This window comes from Anomaloglossus baeobatrachus, chromosome 10, assembly GCF_048569485.1.
Source record: "Anomaloglossus baeobatrachus isolate aAnoBae1 chromosome 10, aAnoBae1.hap1, whole genome shotgun sequence".
Taxonomy (NCBI): Eukaryota; Metazoa; Chordata; class Amphibia; order Anura; family Aromobatidae; genus Anomaloglossus; species Anomaloglossus baeobatrachus.
The window spans coordinates 77,451,233-77,470,275 of record NC_134362.1 but is presented as its reverse complement, the minus strand read 5'-3'; the positions used below and the strand labels follow the sequence as shown (position 1 = coordinate 77,470,275).

Here is a 19,043-nt window from a genome sequence, read left to right as displayed (position 1 = left end):
AGATACTTGGTTTACCAATTGGCCAATTCGTGTAAGCCCAACACCCAACGACAAGGCTTACCTCTCGTTGACGGGACTCTATCCTAATATGCCTCTATGCTTCTATCCGGGTCCACTGCTGGTCAGTCTTTTTATATTAGTATTTCATTTCTTTTCTTTGCCCTCAAGACTCAAGGGGTTCAGGAGTTATGGTTTGGAATAGACGGGGTTAATACAGGGGTTATCCGAAGATAAGATAAGAGAGGTGTAGGCTAGGAAGGGATTAATGCAGGGGATAAAGAATGGTTATTTATCCCATATGCTCATCATGCTGCCTGGTGGACCGCTGGTCAGAAACACAGAGAACATGCGCACTCTCTTGAATTTAAGCCCACTTAAACAGGGGAGTGTCACGTCTCAGGTGAGGGTGGATGATTGTATTTTTCCCCACTCAGTGACCAAAACTCCTCCCAACATCCTTTCAGAGCACTAAGTTGTATGGGATAATAGTGAAAAACTGGTATATTAACAGCAGTCCGATATGTCTACCTTTCCTTTGTTACCTTCCTTCCCAGCAGACATGAACATGTGCTGCCTGTGGTGGATGGCATATGGGAGCTTCTGATAAATAAACGGAGAGAGATATGAGATATATATATATATATATATATATATATATATATATATATATATATATAAATATACTGTATCTCTGTCTCTTTCCTTCTCTCCCGGTCTCTGTCTGTCTGCCTCTCTCTATATCTCTGTTTGTCTCTATCTATCTGTCTGTCTCTCTCTGTCTGTCTCTCTTTCTCTGTCTGTCTCTGTATCTCTTTGTCTGTCTGCCTCTCTCTGTCTGTCTGTATCTTTCCCTGTCTGTCTCTGTCTGTGTGTCTATCTGTGTGTCTACCTCTGTCTCTCTCTATGTGTCTGTCTGTCTCTTTCTGTCTGTGTCTATCTGTGTATGTCTGTCTGTCTCTGTATCAGTCTCTATCTATCTCTTTGTCTGTCTCTGTGTCTGTTTCTGTGTGTCTGTCTCTGTGTGTCTGTCTTTTTCCCTGTCTATTTCTCTATCTCTCTGTCTCTCTGTTTGTCTCTCTATCTGTCTATCTGTCTCTCTTCCCTGTCTGTCTCTTTGTCTGTCTGTCTCTTTCCCTGTCTGTCTGTCTCTTTTCCTGTCTGTCTCTTTCCCTGTCTGCCTCTGTTTGTCTGCCTCTGTCTATCTCTTTCCCTGTCTGTCTCTTTCCCTGTATGTCCATTTATTTGTCTATCTCTTTCTCTGTTTGTTTTTTTCCTTGTCTGTCTGTCTCTTTGCCTGTCTGGCTCTGTCTGTCTATCTCTATCTGTATCTCTCCCTGTCTGTTTCTTTCCCTATCTGTCTCTTTCCCTATCTCTGTCTGTCTGTCTGAGTCTTTCCATTTCTGCCTCTGTTTGTCTGCCTTTGTCTGTCTCTTTTCCTGTCTGTCTCTTTCCCTGTCTCTTTCACTGTCTGTCTCTTTCCCTGTCTGTCTCTTTCCCTGTCTGTCTCTTTCCCTTTCTCTGTCTCTCTTTCCCCGTTTGTCTCTTTCCCTGTCTGCCTCTGTCTGTCTCTTTCCCTGTCTGTCTGTCACATTCCCTGTGTGTTTTTCCCTGTCTTTCTTTGTCGCTTTCCCTGTCTGCCTCTGTCTGTCTGTCTCTTTCCCTGTCTGCCTGTTTCTTTATCTGTCTGTGCCTATGTCTGTCTGTCTCTCAGTCTGTCTCTGTCTGTGTCTGTCTTTACACAGAAATTACATTACCTCACACATAAGCTTCTTATACTAGGAATGTCCTTCATTGCCTATAGTAACCAATCACAGCTCCTATCAATGACCTGTAGCTCTCAGTTCCATTCAGTTTAATGTAAGCAGGTTTTTGGAGAGTAACTGTAAAGCGTGGGTTAAAAAATTTCCCTCAAAACATAATCTATGACGTTCCCTGAGTCACATGAGCTGTATGTGCAAAATTTTGTGATTGTAAATGCGACAGTGCGGATTCTTATAGTGGACATACATACATACATACATATATACATACATATACACACACACACACACACACAGTCCCTGAAAGAAGTTCTGTCGCTTATCCATGTTATATAAATAAAAGCTTATAACCTGACTTTAAATTCATCCATTGGTTTTATAAATTAATCTTTTGAAAGCTGAAACCCTCCCAAATGTGGTTTAGGTTATGAAAATAAAGTTGCTGCAAAGGTGAAATATTGATCATTTAATGAACACAGAAAAGTCAGATTTTGGCAAGACAAAAGTTTTGTCGCCCAAAGAAAGTAATGTTAAATTCAAACAAATAATTAACTTCTAATACAAAGATATGTTGCATAACATTGGTGAATGAAGTTGTGGTGCTATTAGAGCCATTTTAATATTTTGTGTGACTTCCATAAGCTTAAAGGACTGCATCCATGCTGTTCAACAATGATTCATACAAATTATTGATGAAGTCATCAGGAACAGCAAAGAATTCAGTCTTACATGCCTCCCAGAGTTCATCTAGATTCTTTGGTTTTGTCTTCCAAGCTCCCTCTTTCATCCTACCCCAAACATGCTCAATGATGTTCATGTCTAGTGACTGGGCTGGCCAGTTCTTGAGTATCTTGATCTTCTTTGCCAGGAGGAACTTTGTTGTAGAGATGGATGTATGAGATGGAGCACCATCCTGCTGCAGAATTTGACCCCTTTTATGATTGGGAATGTAAGAGGTAGCTAATACTTCTTGATATTTTAGGCAACTGATATTGCCTTCCACCTTGCAAATGTTTTGCACACCCCCATACTGAATGTAACCCCAGACCATGATCTTTCCACCACCAAACTAAACTGTTTTCTGGGTATGTTTTGGATAAATATGGGCTCCAGTAGGTCTCCTGTAGTATTTGCAGTGGCTGTGGTGTAATTCAACTGAAGATTCATCAGAGAAATCCAGCTTCTGACACTTTTCCAGCATCCATCTGTTTAGCAGGCTGTGGGACTTTTAATTGCCATTTGTTTAGTGCTGGCTTCTGGGCACTGATTCGACCATGGAGGCCATTTCGAGACAGAATCCTACAAACTGTTCTAGTTGACACAGGGACTTGAGGTAACCAGGCCTGTTGGAGCTCTGCTGCAGTGGAAGAGGGGCTGGCTTTGGATTTTCTAACCAACAAACGTTCCTCCTGAGCAGTTGTTTTGCGGGGTCTGCCGGACCAGGGCTTGTCAAAAACATCTCCAGTCTCTTCAAATCTTTTTTTAATTATTTGCAGTTGACGCTGAGACACATTAAAGGTGCCAGCCACCTCTGCAGTAGATCTGGTCTTTAGCCTTTTGATAATCAAGGCTTTGGTCTCAGGGTGGATTTTTGGCATGTTGTCAGAGGTCAAATTGCAGTTCAAGTGAAGGTCTGGGGTGCTGGGTTTCTTTTTATACACACCCACTAATTAACCAATCATTTAGTGAGCACAGGTAAGGATGTAAACTAGGATTGGGTGCATTATATGTCAAGGCGATAAAACATGTGTCTTGACAAAATCTGACCTTTCTGTGTTCATTAAATGATCAATATTTCAGCTTTGCAGTAGCTTTATTTTCATAACCTAAACCAAATTTGGGAGGGTTTCAGCTTTCAAAAGAGTAATTTATAAAACCAATGGATGCATTTAAAGTCAGGTTATAAGCTTTTATTTACATAACATGGATAAGCGACAGAACTTCTTTCAGGGAGTGTACACTCAGCTTTCTATATTAGATGATGATGGGTCAGCGTTAGACCAACACCAAAACAGCATGTGGGAGGGGTGGGGAGGGGCACGTTATTAGCATTATCCAATGACTAGAGAGAACAACCAAGAAACCGGTGAACCAGTGATAGTCATTTATACATACATACATACATACACTCAGCTTTATATATATATATATATATATATATATATATATATATATATATATATATATATATATATATATATAAAATATATATATTGCATATATATCCAACACTTGCCCTCTACAGTATAACTGATTTTTTTTTTTTAGCAAGTGACTGGTTCTCTCTTATAAATCGATGGTTTTGCAGGCTTTATTAACAATTCTGCCTTATTTATGTCAGAGTATAAAGCACCTTGCCATTTTGCAGTACAGGTAATAATATTATTTAATGACAAATACAGGATGCCAATCTGGAGACACTATGGGTTATCTGATTCTGCAGCAAAACTTGAAAGAGAAGTAAGATCGTTCCATAATAAATTGAGGAGGCACGGTCTGGGGGAATGCCTGATATCCCTCAATGAACATTCCACGATGTTACTTTCTATGAAGGTAAGCCTGCTTGTCATGTGCACTTTGCAATCTGTAAAATTAAAATCCTACTAATATACTACAAGTCAGTGTTATAAAAAGGTGTTTTCATTACGGTAAAATAATTTTATTTCTTTTAAAAGGACCACATATCAATCACAGACCAAGGTCGAGGGACTCAAAGACATCGCAGGGATCCATATACTATTAAGAACCTCAATATTTCAATAACTTTATCTCTGTACCAAAGTGTTGACTCAGAACAACTGCAAAACTATTTGAATGAAGGACAAGACAACTACTGGCTCAGCCTACGCTCCCATCTAGATGGCTCACTGGTATATATCATTCGTTTATTATTTGGTTCTGTACATAAAGTGTTATTCCATCTCAGTAAATTATAACGTATGTAAAGACTGGACCCGCAATGATCCTGAGAATAAGGCTCTGAAGTGCCTTGTTTTAATAAAGTGATGGACATGCATTCGCACCTTCATTTAAGGCCACTTCACACATAACGAGATCGCTAACGACACTGTTGCTATGTCACAGTTTCTGTGACGAAACAACGACTCCACCAGCAATCTCGTTATGTTTGATTTGTACCAACGATCCGCCCCCTGCTGTGAGATTATTGGTCGTTGCTGAATGTCCTGAGCCATTTTTGGCTCGTTGAAGTCCTGCTGGGCAGGATGGATCTGTATGTTTGACACCTACCAACGATCTCGTTAACGACCTAGATGAGAACTTAAAGTGTGACACATAGGCGTGTAGTTGCGTCACCTTTTCCGCGCCCCCTCTGCACCGATTGGTTGGCGCTGAGAACAGTAAGCAAACACTCGAGAACGAAGGAGGGATGAACCCGGGTGCAGATGCAGCTTCGATCCAAAAAGCAAGCAAGCAACCGGGAACAAAGTACGAATGAATCCGGGTGGAGTCGCAGGTTCTATCCTCAAAACAAGGCTCAAAAAGGGACAAAGGATGAAGTGATACAAAGTTGCCTTCTAGGCCGGCCGCCTAATCAGAACGCAGTATTGGCCATCAATCGGAGCGGAGGGGTTTGGGAAAGACTATGCATATGCACGCCTACGTGGCTTACAGCGTCAAACACTACGCCCCTATTCGAGGTCGGCATCGTTACATAGCTGCTGTGTGACAGGGTCCCAACGACCAACGAGATTGTTATACAGGTCGCTGCATTGTTACTAAAGTCGTTGGGAAAATGACTGTGTGACATCTCACCAACGATCTCACCAACAATTTAACAACGATCCGGAAACTGACGTAGTAACGATCTCATTAACAATCTCGTTATGTGTGACTGGACCTTTATTGTCCATAGAACTGCTTGAGATAGTCTAGTGTTGTACTCTGTAAATATCCAGTAGACTCCTAGACAAGGAAGTGATCTGTTTATGGCTGTTTATGGCTGCATATGACTGGCTGCATGTGGGTGGAGACTCAAACTGCCCAATTAGTGACCAATTAGTGTGTTCAGGTCAAGTTTGGGTTCCAAACCAAACTTTATCTAAAGTCTGGCTGAACCCACCGAACCGAACTTCCATGGTTGCACTCATCTCTATTTGTCATCCCAGAATGAGTTTTTGATGAGTTTTGGATGCTATGTATTTTAAATGCATTCAAAATGCAGCTTCTTACAGTTCCAGCAATGTGGATGGGATTTATCGAAATCTCATGATGCTGCGTAAACTGACATGCAGTGTTTCAAATTCGCAACGTCAATTTAACTTGCGGGCACGGCGAGTTTTATGTTCAGATTTTCCAATAGATTTGCATTAAATGCAGAAAAATGATAGATAAAAACGCACATGTATAGTATCTTTACTGTTTTTCTGCTGCGGTACAGCACTAAATATACTAAAAACACATGTAACCTACACATGACTGTATCAATATAATTTTGTCAAGGCCAAATAATAAGTTTTAAAAGCAAAGTCAGTTTAGCTTAACCATGTAGAAGAAAACTTGGCACTCAAATAGGTAAGGAGATAATTGTGAATTTATTATTCTGAGTTTCAAAGTAGAACCAGCATAAACATTTCGGTCCTAACCTGACCTTCCTTAGTGTGCTGAAGTATATACAGTGACAAGAACATGCATGTGTAAATACAACTGAACATACAGAAAACTCAAAAAATAATAAAAGAACAAAGTATAGTGAAGAAATTGGCCCAGAACGTGCACAAAGGAATGTGATGTGAAAAATGGAAACAGGGTTAGTAGTAACACCAATCTATATATATAATTGCCTTATTCTGTCTGTCTGTGTGTCTGTCTTGCTCCAAAATTGTGTCCTTACGGTGACAAACAGCGGATTGGCCGCTCGCCTCAGCTCCGCCCCCCGCACGGATTGGCCGTTCGCCTCACCTCGGCTCCGCCCCCCGCACAGATTGGCCGCTCGCCCAGGCTCCGCCCCCCCCACGGATTGGCAACTTGGCCACGCCCCGCCTCCCTCACGCATTGCACGCTCACTCTGGCCCCGCCCCCCGCACGCATTCCCCGAACCGATACAGACAGAGACCCGACTCCCAGGTGAGAACAGACACACACACACACACATCAGATCACACTCACTCTCACACACACACCTCACACACACACCTCACACACACACCTCACACACACATCAGATCGCATCCACATACTCACAACATCCCGTGATATCGCTTGCTTCTCGGCGGCGATACTGTGCAGTGACCTTCCAGGACCTGCCGGAGGATCACATGGCTGGAAGCCTGTGGTATCTCCAGATGTTGTGATTGTGTTAGCGCGTATGTGCGATATCTTCAGTGTGTAAGTGTGTGTGTGAGTGTATGCAATCGGATGTGTGTGAGTGTGTTCTGATGTGTGAGTGTGTGTGTGTGTGTATGTGTGTGTATGCGATCGGATCTGTGAGTGTCGGCAGAGGAGCACGGCGTGGGACCGCCCACCGGTGGGCACAGGGAGAAGTGGGGTGTGTGAGTGTATGCGATCAGATGTGTGCGATGGGGAGTGTGCATGCGATCAGATGTGTGCGATGGGGAGTGCGCAGCATGGGGGATGGAGCACGATGGGGAGTGCGCAGCATGGGTGATGGAGCACGTTTGGGAGTGCGCAGCATGGTGGACGGAGCACGATGGGGAATGCGCAGCATGGGGGATTGAGCACGATGGGGAGTGTGCAGCATGGGAGATGGAGCACGATGGGGAGTGCGCAGCATGGGGGACGGAGCACGATGGGGAGTGTGCAGCATGGGGGACGGAGCACCATGGGGAGTGCGCAGCATGGGGGACGGAGCACGATGGGGAGTGCGCAGTATGGGGGACGGGGCACGATGGGGAGTGCGCAGCATGGGGGATGGAGCACGATGGGGAGTGCGCAGCATGGGGGATGGAGCACGATGGGGAGTGCGTAGCATGGGGGATGGAGCACGATGGGGAGTGCGTAGCATGGGGGATGGAGCACAATGGGGACTGCGCAGCATGGGGGATGGAGCACGATGGGGAGTGCGCGCAGCATGGGGTATGGAGCATGATGGGGAGTGCGCGCAGCATGGGGGATGGAGCACGATGGGGAGTGCGCGCAGCATGGGGGATGGAGCACGATGGGGAGTGCGCAGCATGGGGGATGGAGCACGATGGGGAGTGCGCAGCATGGGGGACGGAGCACGATGGGGAGTGCGCAGCATGGGGGATGGAGCACGATGGGGGTGCGCAACATGGGGGATGGAGCACGATGGGGGGTGCGCAGCATGGCGGATGGAGCACGATGGTGGGTGCGCAGCATGGTGGATGGAGCACGATGGGGGGTGCGCAGCATGGCGGATGGAGCACGATGGGGGGTGCGCAGCATGGGGGATGGAGCACGATGGGGAGTGCGCAGCATGGGGGATGGAGCACGATGGGGAGTGGGGATGGAGCATGATGGGGGGTGCGCAGCATGGGGGATGGAGCACGATCGGGGGTGCACACCTCACCCCAAAACACACACACACACTGCCACACACGCACTGCACAACACACCACACACACACTGGGAACCACAAACACTGCCCTACACAGACACCCACACACACAGACAACGCCGCACACACACAACACCCAACACACAAACACCGCGGCACACACAAATATACATACATACCGCACAACACACACATTGCACAAAACATACCTCACCCCAAAACACACACACGCCACACCCACACAAACCGCGCAACACACACACACAACGCTACAGACACACAGCGCTCCACAAATAACGCAACACACGCAACACACAAACAACACCGCTCTCACCCCCCGCCACACCCAGACAACACCCAGAACATGTACAGCCCCTACACAAACACTTGGCAACTACACACAACAACATCTATATATATATATATATATATATATATATATATATAAAACAAAAATCATACATTAACTACACAATACGTAAATTCTAGAATACCCCATGCGTAGAATCGGGCCACCTTCTAGTAAGTAATAAGGGTCCCTGCTAGGGTAAAAAAGACATAGGAAACAAGAACACTCTTAAGAGTCCTAGGAGAAGTGATAATACCGTGTTTCCTCAAAAATAAGACACTGTCTTATATTTTTTTTGACACGAAAAAAGCGCTAGGGCTTATTTTCGGGGGAGGGTTTATTCTCAGGGAAACATAGTTGGGGGAAAGTTTACCCCTCCCAAAAATGCAGATCCCCCTTCCCAGGATTGTCCTACTTATCAGACTGCTCCCAGGTTCTCCTGTGATCTCCGGTGAGCGCTCCCAGCAGGTATGCTGCACACTGTCCTCCCCTCCATCTGGCCAACACTCACTCATCAGATCGCACACACTCATATACATACACACACACACACACACACACACACACACACACATGAGATTGCACATACAACCGCGCATGCACACACTCACCACATCCCTTGATACCACTTGCTTCCAGCCAGTAGGGGCCTCTCTGCTTTTTTTTCTCTATGATGCGTTTCACCGCTGGGTCCCCTCCATGCATTTCACCCGCAGGTCCTGGTGCTCCACTGCACAGCGTCCCAGGTCCTTACCGTATGCTACCCAGAAGCAATTGATATCGCTGGCTGTGGTGAGTGTGTAAGCAATCTGATGTGTGATTCTGTGTGTGTGTGCGATCTCATGTGTGTGGGCTATCAGGTGTGTGTGGGAGTGTGTTCTGCCGCAGATCCTTGATGCGTTCCACTGCTCCCGGTTGGCATCTGGTGAATATGATCGCGGGGCCTTCTCTATTCTTTCTTTTGGGGGTGTCTGCTTTCTATAATGAAGTGTCCTGCAGTATCTTTAACTTTTTTATCTGCAAGATACTTCATTATTGAACCACAACTAGGTCCTTTTTTCAGGATAGGTCTTATATTTAAGCCTTCCTGAAAACTCCTGCCAGGGTTTATTATTTTTGTTGAAACATGGTAGCAAAGGGGAGACAAGTGATCAAAAACAAGAGCCTAAGTGTGTTATAAAACATGCGTTCTATAGGGTAGAAAAATAAATAGCAACAATACCAGTGGTGACTGTCAGTGACGGTGTCCAATCAGGAGGAAAGGTGGCATAGTAGGAGGCTGGTCCGTGACGTCAGTGATTGAGGCTTGACTGTTATGCCCAGTTGTGTTCAGGTGGCCAGTGACTGGCGGAGAAGGTGCCAGTAACACGTCCTGTGGTCGTCTAGGTAGCCCGATAACCACGTTGAGTATAGCAGACAGGTGGAATGTCAGAACACCGGAGTGCAAAAGACAATAGGTCAGTGTGCTGTAAGAGATAAGTAGAGGTTGAAGTGATAGGGAAAAAACACAATTAGTAACTGGCAGTAAGTATATAAGCAGACAAGAGTATGATCTAACAAACACCAGGTAATAAAAGACAAAATGAAGTGGCTGTAATAAAGAACGAGTATGAGAACCTGAAGCAGTATAACAAACCCGCCCGTTTGGAGGTTAATACATTGTTTATCAACCATGGATATCGATAGTACCTAGATATATACTGTATGTGTATAAGCCATCCCGATATGCCTGAAATAAAAATGGATTAAGAAGAACGGAAATGCTACAAAAAAGATAACGTAGAAAACCTGAAACGGTAACATATCCATAAAAGATCCTTGGAGTCATATTCTCTGTTTAGATCTTTGCGGGCCAGAGAATGTAATTCGTGTATCCAATAGGCCTCCCTTCGTTTTAATAGTTGGACACCCACCTCTGCGGGGTTGTAGTACCTGCTCTATAATGTAGTGCCCAGAGAAGGGTGTACTCGGTCCCGAGCAGTAACAAATGGGAATGTCACTCTGGTGGCCATTGCCCGGTCCCGTGCTCTGGGCCCCTTTTGTTAATGGGGGTATTTACAGGGGAGATAAGAGTTGTAGTCATGTGACGTCACCCACTGGTTTCAGTTAATGATGGAGAACCGCCGCTGCTCAATGTTCGTACTCCCAGGGCGTGTGGTAGTGGCAGCTGTGATGGTAGGCCCTCTGCAGGTAGGGCTGTGCCTGGGAGTTGTAGTGGGGCAATAATGGAGACCACACCAGGTTGTCTTTAACAGTTTCTACTCACTGTAGACCCAGAGGTTGCTGGTTCAGATCCCAGGAGGACCAGTGCCAATGTAGTGACCCAGGTTGCTCTGTCCCCAGCACTCTCTGTAGATTGAGTCCCTGTAGCGTGGAGCATTTGGGGACCCCAACTGTCCCCTTTGGAGTACAGTTTCCTTCTCCGTATGGCGGGCAGTGCGGACCCTGTGGGGAGGTAAGTGTCCGAACCCCGATCCTAGTTTACTGCTGATGCCCCCGGATTATTTGGTTCGGTGAAGTCCGTGAAGGTGTCCTCAGCGGGCAGGTATTTGCCAAACAGTCTAAAACTTGCGCTTGACTTAGGGCCCTGTGCCCCGTGTGTGCTCCAGTCCCAGCGGTAACTCGGTACCTGTCCTGGTGACCTCTCTCCTGTGCCCCCGGGGTCACCGTTACACAGACCCAGCTCAGGCACGTCCGCACACCTCTCCTGTGTGCTCCCGACTCTCGACAACTCTCTGACTGATCCCTCCCACCAGGCTGGTTAATCCCAGGGACTTGTTCCCATGGCGACCATCCCCTTACATGGTTAACCCTCTATGCCCAGTGTGGAGAGGATTTAGATTGTGTTTTGGTGGAAAAGGCACTGGTGCACCAGATCCCAGGGGGTAGGTCCTGCATCCCCAAGAGGATGCAGTTCCTTGTAGTGCCGTGAAGATCTCAGGGGCACTACAATAACATGGCACCTTAATTGCCCAACAGTGTGGCCTTCTATGACAAAATGATGGGGAACCGGTAAGAGTGTGTTTTTGCATCGAATAGTGGATTTGTGTTTAGAAATTCTATCTTTGATCGGTTGCGTAGTTTCCCCTACGTAAATCAGTCTACAGGGGCATTTGAGTATACCACAAAGGAAGTGTCATGGGTGGAAAAGTCTTTAATTAGATACCTTTCTTTTAGTATAGTTAAACCATGACATACTAAAAAAAAAAAAAATGCAGTTGTCAAAGTAACTTAATTTGCATAATACAGAAATGATGCAGAAAATGTGAAACATCAAAAACTCACCATATACCACATTTTTCCTACGAAAAAATTGGGAGGAAAGTGATGGGTGCGTCTTATAATCTAAATGTAGCTTACCGGCGGTTGTGGAGAGGGGTCGCAGGGGAAATGCTGCAGCCACTCTGCAGGGGCTGCGGTGGCTGAGCTGGTGTTGTGGCAGTTGTGTGTGGTTTGCTGCGGCTGTGTAGGGACTGTGGTATTTGGACTGCTGCAGCGGCGGAGGTGCGGGTGCTGCAATGGCTGCTGCTGGTGCTGTGGTGGCTGGGCAAGAGCTGCGGGGTGGGTGGTGAGGACTTCAAATAATGGCGTCCGGAGTCTGCACGTGCGTAGATGGAGCTCTTGGCTCAAAATCTCATTTGCACATGCACCACTTCTAACCCATTTATCTCCCAGCAATGGACTTAAGGAAAATGGTGCCCGGTGGTGGTGCTTGTGCAGATAAGATCTTGACTTGCCATTGAGTCTAGAGCTCAACTCCAGGCACCATTTCTTTGAAGCCCTCACCGTTTGCAGCTGCCACCACCGCAGTTTGAGCTCCAACACCAGCACAGCTGTCTCAGCCACCGCAGCCCAAGCCCCAGTACACCTACCCCAGCACCACCACATCTGCGCCAGCCGCCGCAGCCTGAGCCCCAACACAGCTGCTCCAGCACCGCTGCCCCAGCCGGGGCCGCAGCCCCAGCACAGCTGCCCCAGCACCGCTGCCCCAGCCGGGGCCGCAGCCCCAGCACAGCTGCCCCAGCACAGCTGCACCAGCACAGCCGACAGTATCTGGGACACTCACCGCCCCTGCCTCCTGTGACTCTGCTCCACCACTGCTGCTGTCCCCTCCGGTAAGACACCACCAGATTATAAGATGGACCCCATTTTTTTTTCACCCTTTTTGTCCTGAATTTAGAGTGCATCTTATAATCCTGTGCGTTTTATAAACCGTAAAATACGGTATTCGTCGTGGCAGCGTAGTTTAAGACTATGTACCCACAAATAGTGTTAGCAGCATTTTGGACCCAGAGTGTTTTTGCTGTGTCCAAAATGCCTCGTTGTACAGTATAAACACAGTAGATGGGAATTATAGAAATCCCATGCCCACTGAGATTTTTGTTTTAACACTTTAAAAACTGACTAGCAGCGCGGCTTTCCAAGGTAAAGTGTGTCAATTTATTCTTACAGAGATACTAGGGTTCTGAGTTGGAGAACACAGTGAAAATACACTGCTCCCAGAATCCAGATCGTGGGCATGGCCATCGCGTTCTTGCGCACAGATCACTAGCATCTCCGGAAGAGAAAACAAGCTGCATGCAGAATGTGAGGAAGCCTGATCTTGGGCATGACGTATCTAAAAGGGATAATTGGGTCTCCCATGTACCAAAACACCTCTTAACCACTCTACTTGAAATAAAGACATAACAACTTTTTTGGGCGAATGGCCACAGCTTTTATTTAACAGTATACATGTATCAAAACTTGTGGCTCAGCATGCCACCCTCTTTAAACATAAACCGATACATGTATACCCTCCCAACTGGCAAACAACCGATAGGTCCGTCCAAGAAGCCACTAATCATCCTTATCCCCTGGCCGTAACATACCACTGGCCCAGAGGACCACCTCGGCTGTGTCCAACCAACCCAAGGTGTGGGGTACTAACGTTCCATCGTTAAAATACCCCTTCCCAGAACCTGCAGGACCTACGCCCACAAGTTCCCAATCCTGTCTGAAGCCACTACCCCTGAGTGACTTCATACTCCCCACCGACTATCGGTGCTCCCAGCCTCTAGGAACGGACCTATCCCCCCGCTGCGACAAACAAAGAAAACCACCATATAAACCTTTGTTATTTTTTTTTTTTTATAATTTTACGTTTTGTTTTTTGTTTTTTTTTTTTTTGTTTTTTTTTTTTTTTTATATTAAGGGCGGGTGGGCGGGCCAAACACGACTGGCACCAACGGCAAAAGAGGAGGTACTGCAACTAACTGCCCCTTATAAACCCCCCCCCTTTTCTCCCTACCCCTCATGACCTCTGGCCCAATCCTCGCCGCTCACCAAACCACCAATCCCTTAATCCCTTACACAGCCCTATTCCCTCAACATTAACCCCTTCCTACCCTATACCCTCCCGATAGTCATGGGCTCATTCACCCCTATGGGGCTCATTGCCCATCTCATACCCTAATACACACAACTTAGAAGATCCAGGTTTTTTCATGTTTCTCTCTCTACAGACGCCAATCCTGACAAAATGGAAGGACCAGTTTGCTGTGAGAATAAATATCACCAATGAAGCTGCGAGTCATTGGTACTTTACAAATGTGAATAACTTAATAAAGAAGCTTGGAGCCGAATATGTCATCTTTGAAGGGGCAGAAGGAAATACATTTCTAGAGCATTCAATACAAGCTCCCAAAGGATTGGAGGGGGACTCTTACACTGAATATGTGGCAGTAGCAGCAGCTGCAAAGCTTGGAAATTCTGCAATTATTACTGCAAGAACTCGGTAAGACAATTGATTTGTAACTATCCAATGAAATTGGCCAATTCCATTGAATCTCATTTTGTGCAAAAGATAAGTAAAGTTAATTCCCTACAAGGGCAATCGCTTCTGATTCAACATGTTTGCCCCAGGTCAAATAATAAAGACTATACTCACCTCCAATAACAGCGCTGTTCCTGTGGTGCTGCAGCTCTCAAGTTCATGGGCTCCCATAACGGCGCTGTTCCTGTGGTGCTGCAGCTAGCGGTGCAGAGGCTCCCATGGGGTTGTGATATCACAAGAGCCCTGCATCCAATTAGCACCGACTTCCTTCTCTCCGCCTTCACCAAACACACTTAAAAAAAATCAGTGTCCGAGTTCTGTATGAATGCTAACCCATCTATCGAGCATCAGGATGCTGTTAGGGCCAGATGGACGGGTAGACCCTGGAGGTGGATCCACTGGGCCGAACTCCCGGATGAGGGAAAGGAGTCCGGTAGCCGGAGCACTTTAGGTAGCAGGACAGTCCGTGCACTGGGAGAAAATGGAGAAGTCCCTGGGACCACGAGGTCACTGATGGTGGTCCGGGTGACGGAGCTCAGGTTCGGAAGCCGTGATGGTGTCAGGCGGGGTCCGGAACCGTTGGAGCGAGATGACGGGTCACCGCAGGGTTCCGAGATGGTACGGACTGTCAGGATGGCAGATGGGCAGCGTTCGGGGTTCGAGGTACAGCAGGACCGGATGGCGATGCAGGATCGGCTCTAAAAGACAGAGAGGTAAGTATCTCACAAAACACAAGGAGACCTGACTCCTAGCTTGGTAAAACACGAAGAACAGGCCCCGCTCCCTTGGACATTAACCCCCTATATACCCTGTACCTGTGTGCATCATTTCCTGTTAGTTGACACTGGCCCTTTAAGAAAGGGTCAGTGACCGCGCGCGCGCCCTAATGCGCATGCGCACGGCCCGGGTGCCAGAAGCCAGGGCAGGAAGCTGAGAGGAGGACGCAGGGGAGCCGGCCAGGGACTGGGAAGCCGTCGGGCGCCGGGAGCGGCGACCAGGGGGCCTGGGAAGTACGGGCACCGGAGGCTGGAGAGCGGGGAGCGTGGCAGGTGAGCCGGGGAGTGGAGCAGAGGACCCGGGGAACGGAGCAGGGGACCCGGGGAGCGGAGCAGAGGACCCGGGGAGCGTGACAGTACCCCCCCCCCACGCCCCCCTCCCCGCAACCGGGACAGGAAGGCACGGATCAGAGGAGTGCCCACGTTCTCCCTGGGCTCCCAGGACCTATCCTCAGGACCATACCCTTCCCAGTCCACCAGGAAGAACTGTCGACCTCGTACGGTCTTCATGGCCACGATATCCCTTACCGCATAGATGTCGTCCTCAGCAATAGGAGGAGGAGCCGGACTGGCGGCAGCGGAGAAGGGACCAAGGACAACCGGCTTGAGCAGAGACACGTGGAAGGAGTTGGGTATCCTCATCGTGGCCGGGAGCTGTAGTTTGTAGGAGACCTCATTGATCTTGCCGAGGACTTTAAACGGTCCGATGTAGCGAGGTCCCAGCTTGTAGGATGGTATCTTCAGTCGGATGTATTTGGAAGCAAGCCAGACGAGATCTCCCGGAGAGAAACACGGAGGATCCAGACGTCTCTTGTCCGCGTGTCTCTTCATCCGCAGGGATGCACGTGCAAGGGAGGCCTTAACTGAGTCCCAAATGGTTGTAAAGTCACGGGCTACAGCATCAGCAGCAGGGACATCCGAGGAAGAGGATACAGGCAATGGGACGGTAGGCTGAAGTCCGTAAACGACATGGAAGGGAGAGCTGGAGGAGGACTCACTGACGTGGTGGTTATGGGAGAATTCAGCCCAAGGAAGAAGCGTGGACCAGTCGTCATGATGGGCGTTGACGTAGTGACGTAAGAAGGAGGTCAAGATCTGATTGACCCGTTCCACTTGGCCGTTCGACTGAGGATGGTAGGCCGAAGAAAAGTCCAGAGTCACTCCCAGTTGTTTACAGAGAGCCCTCCAGAAGCGGGAGGTGAACTGAGTTCCTCTGTCGGACACTATGTATGATGGAAAGCCATGCAAGCGGAAGATGTGATGTATATAGGCGTCCGCGAGTTCCTGGGCAGAGGGCAGTCCAGCCATAGGAACGAAATGGGCCATTTTAGAGAACCGATCCACCACGACCCATATGACTGTGTGTCCGGAGGACAATGGCAAGTCCGTAATAAAGTCCATCACTATGTGTTGCCAGGGAACTGAGGGTATGGGCAGAGGCAGAAGACGGCCATATGGCAGGTGTTTGGGAGTCTTGTTCCTGGCACAGGAGGAGCAGGCAGAGACAAAAGAGGCGACGTCCGTGCGAAGGGATGGCCACCAGTAATGACGTATAATAGCACTCCATGTTTTCTTCTGACCTGCATGACCGGCTGTTTTCGAGGCATGGCCCCAGTGTAACACTTTTTGCCTGTCAGTCTCAGAGACATAGGTCTTCCCGGGCGGTATCTGGGCCAGGGTGACAGGAGCCACCGGAATAATCTTACTTGGACAGATGATGGGTTGAGATGTCTCTTCCTCCTGTTCCACGGGCACGAAAGACCTAGACAAGGCATCAGCGTGTACATTCTTGTTCGCGGGTCGGAAATGAAGCTGGAAGTCCAACCGGGCAAAGAACAAGGACCACCTGGCTTGCCGTGGGTTCAGTCGCTGAGCAGTCCGCAGGTATTCCAGGTTTTTGTGGTCCGTGTAAACAATGACAGGGTACACTGCTCCTTCCAGAAGATAGCGCCATTCCTCCAGAGCCAGTTTGACCGCCAATAGCTCTCGGTCACCGATGGTGTAATTGCGTTCAGGCGCGGAGAAGCTCTTGGAGAAGAAACCGCACGTCACCATCTTCCCGGAGGAGGACTTCTGCATGAGCACTGCTCCGGCTCCCGAGGAGGAGGCATCCACCTCCAAGGTGAACTGGCGGTTTAACTCTGGACGGTGGAGTACAGGAGAGGAGGCAAAGGCTCGCTTTAGAGAGCCAAACGCGGCGTCGGCCGCAGGTGACCAGTCCTTTGGATTAGCCCCCTTCTTGGTCAAGGCGGAGAGAGGAGCAGTCAGAGCCGAGAAGTGAGGAATGAACTGGCGGTAATAGTTGGCGAATCCCAGAAAGCGTTGGATTGCCTTCAGTCCAGAAGGAGGAGGCCAGTTGAGAATGGAGGAGACCTTCTTTGGATCCATCTGCAGTCCGGTATCGGTGATGAGGTACCCCAGGAAGGGGAGAGAAGACTGTTCGAAGACGCACTTCTCGTACTTGGCGTACAGACGATTCTCTCTCAGTCTTTGTAGAACCAGTTGCACGTTCTCTCGGTGGGTCTGGAGGTCCGGAGAGAAGACAAGGATGTCATCCAGATATACCACCACACAGACGTAGAGAAGGTCCCGAAAGACATCGTTCACTAATTCTTGGAAGACTGCTGGTGCGTTACACAGGCCGAAGGGCATCACGCAGTATTCATAGTGCCCATCGCGAGTGTTGAACGCGGTCTTCCATTCATCCCCTGAGCGGATACGGACCAGGTTGTAGGCACCCCGAAGATCCAACTTGGTGAACACACGAGCTCCTCTGAGCCGATCAAACAATTCGGGGATGAGCGGCAGGGGGTACTTGTTTTTCACGGTGATTAGGTTCAATCCCCGGTAGTCTATACATGGGCGTAGGTCACCCTCTTTCTTCTTTACGAAGAAGAAGCCTGCTCCAGCAGGAGAGGAGGATCTCCGGATGAATCCCTTAGCCAGGCTCTCTGTGATGTTCGTAGACATGGCCCTTGTTTCGGCTGGAGACAGTGGATATATCCGTCCTCGAGGTGGTGTAGTTCCCGGAAGCAGGTCAATGGCACAATCGTAAGGACGATGTGGCGGAAGTACTTCGGACTCCTTCTTATCAAAGACGTCCACGAAGGACCAATAGGCTGAGGGCAGTCCCGGTAGGGACTCGGGAACCGGAGGTCGCCGGATAGGTTGTATGGACTTCAGACACCTCTCATGGCAAGAAGACCCCCATCGAGTGATATCGCCAGTGCCCCAGCTGACTGAAGGCTCGTGTGTCCGCAACCAGGGAAGGCCCAGCAGGATGTGATGTGACATATGTGGGAGGACGTAGAGAGCGATGTTCTCGGTGTGCAGAGCACCGATACGCAGTTCAAGCGGCTTGGTGATCCAGGAGATGGTGTCAGAGAGAGGCCTCCCATCCACAGAGGCAATCACAAGAGGTTTGGCGAGTGGAGTAACAGGCACCTGGTACTTGTCCACCGTGGCCTGCTGGATGAAATTGCCTGCTGCCCCAGAATCGAGGTATGCCTCAGCCGTAAACCGCGTCTCTCCCGTTGTCACTTGCACAGTCCATGTAACTGGGTCTGAGAGAGTCCCAGCACCTAGGGTGGCCTCTCCTACCAACCCTAGGCTTTGGAGTTTCCCGGCCTCTCTGGACAGGCGCGTAGCAGGTGTGTGCCCTCTCCGCAGTAAAAGCAGAGACCCTTGGCGAGGCGCTCTGCTCGACGTTGTTCAGACTGTCGCACACGGTCGATCTGCATGGGCTCATGGACGGAGACACCAGAGGCCGTGGACTGGAGTACGGCGGGCTTCTGTGGAGGAGAGGAATGCCGTACCGGACGTCTCTCACGGGATACCTCTTTGGACC

At 48.6% G+C, this 19,043-nt stretch overlaps 1 protein-coding gene across 1 annotated transcript in view; it reads left to right on the top strand.

The window, feature by feature from the left end:
- LOC142255018 (SITS-binding protein-like) overlaps nt 1–19,043 on the top strand; it is a 127,970-nt gene that overhangs the window by 90,941 nt on the left and 17,986 nt on the right. Inside the window, exons 4-6 of the mRNA XM_075326444.1 lie at nt 4,163–4,313; nt 4,436–4,630; nt 14,110–14,381. Coding sequence (XP_075182559.1) covers nt 4,163–4,313; nt 4,436–4,630; nt 14,110–14,381 — 618 coding nt within the window. The remainder of the gene's footprint in view (nt 1–4,162; nt 4,314–4,435; nt 4,631–14,109; nt 14,382–19,043) is intronic.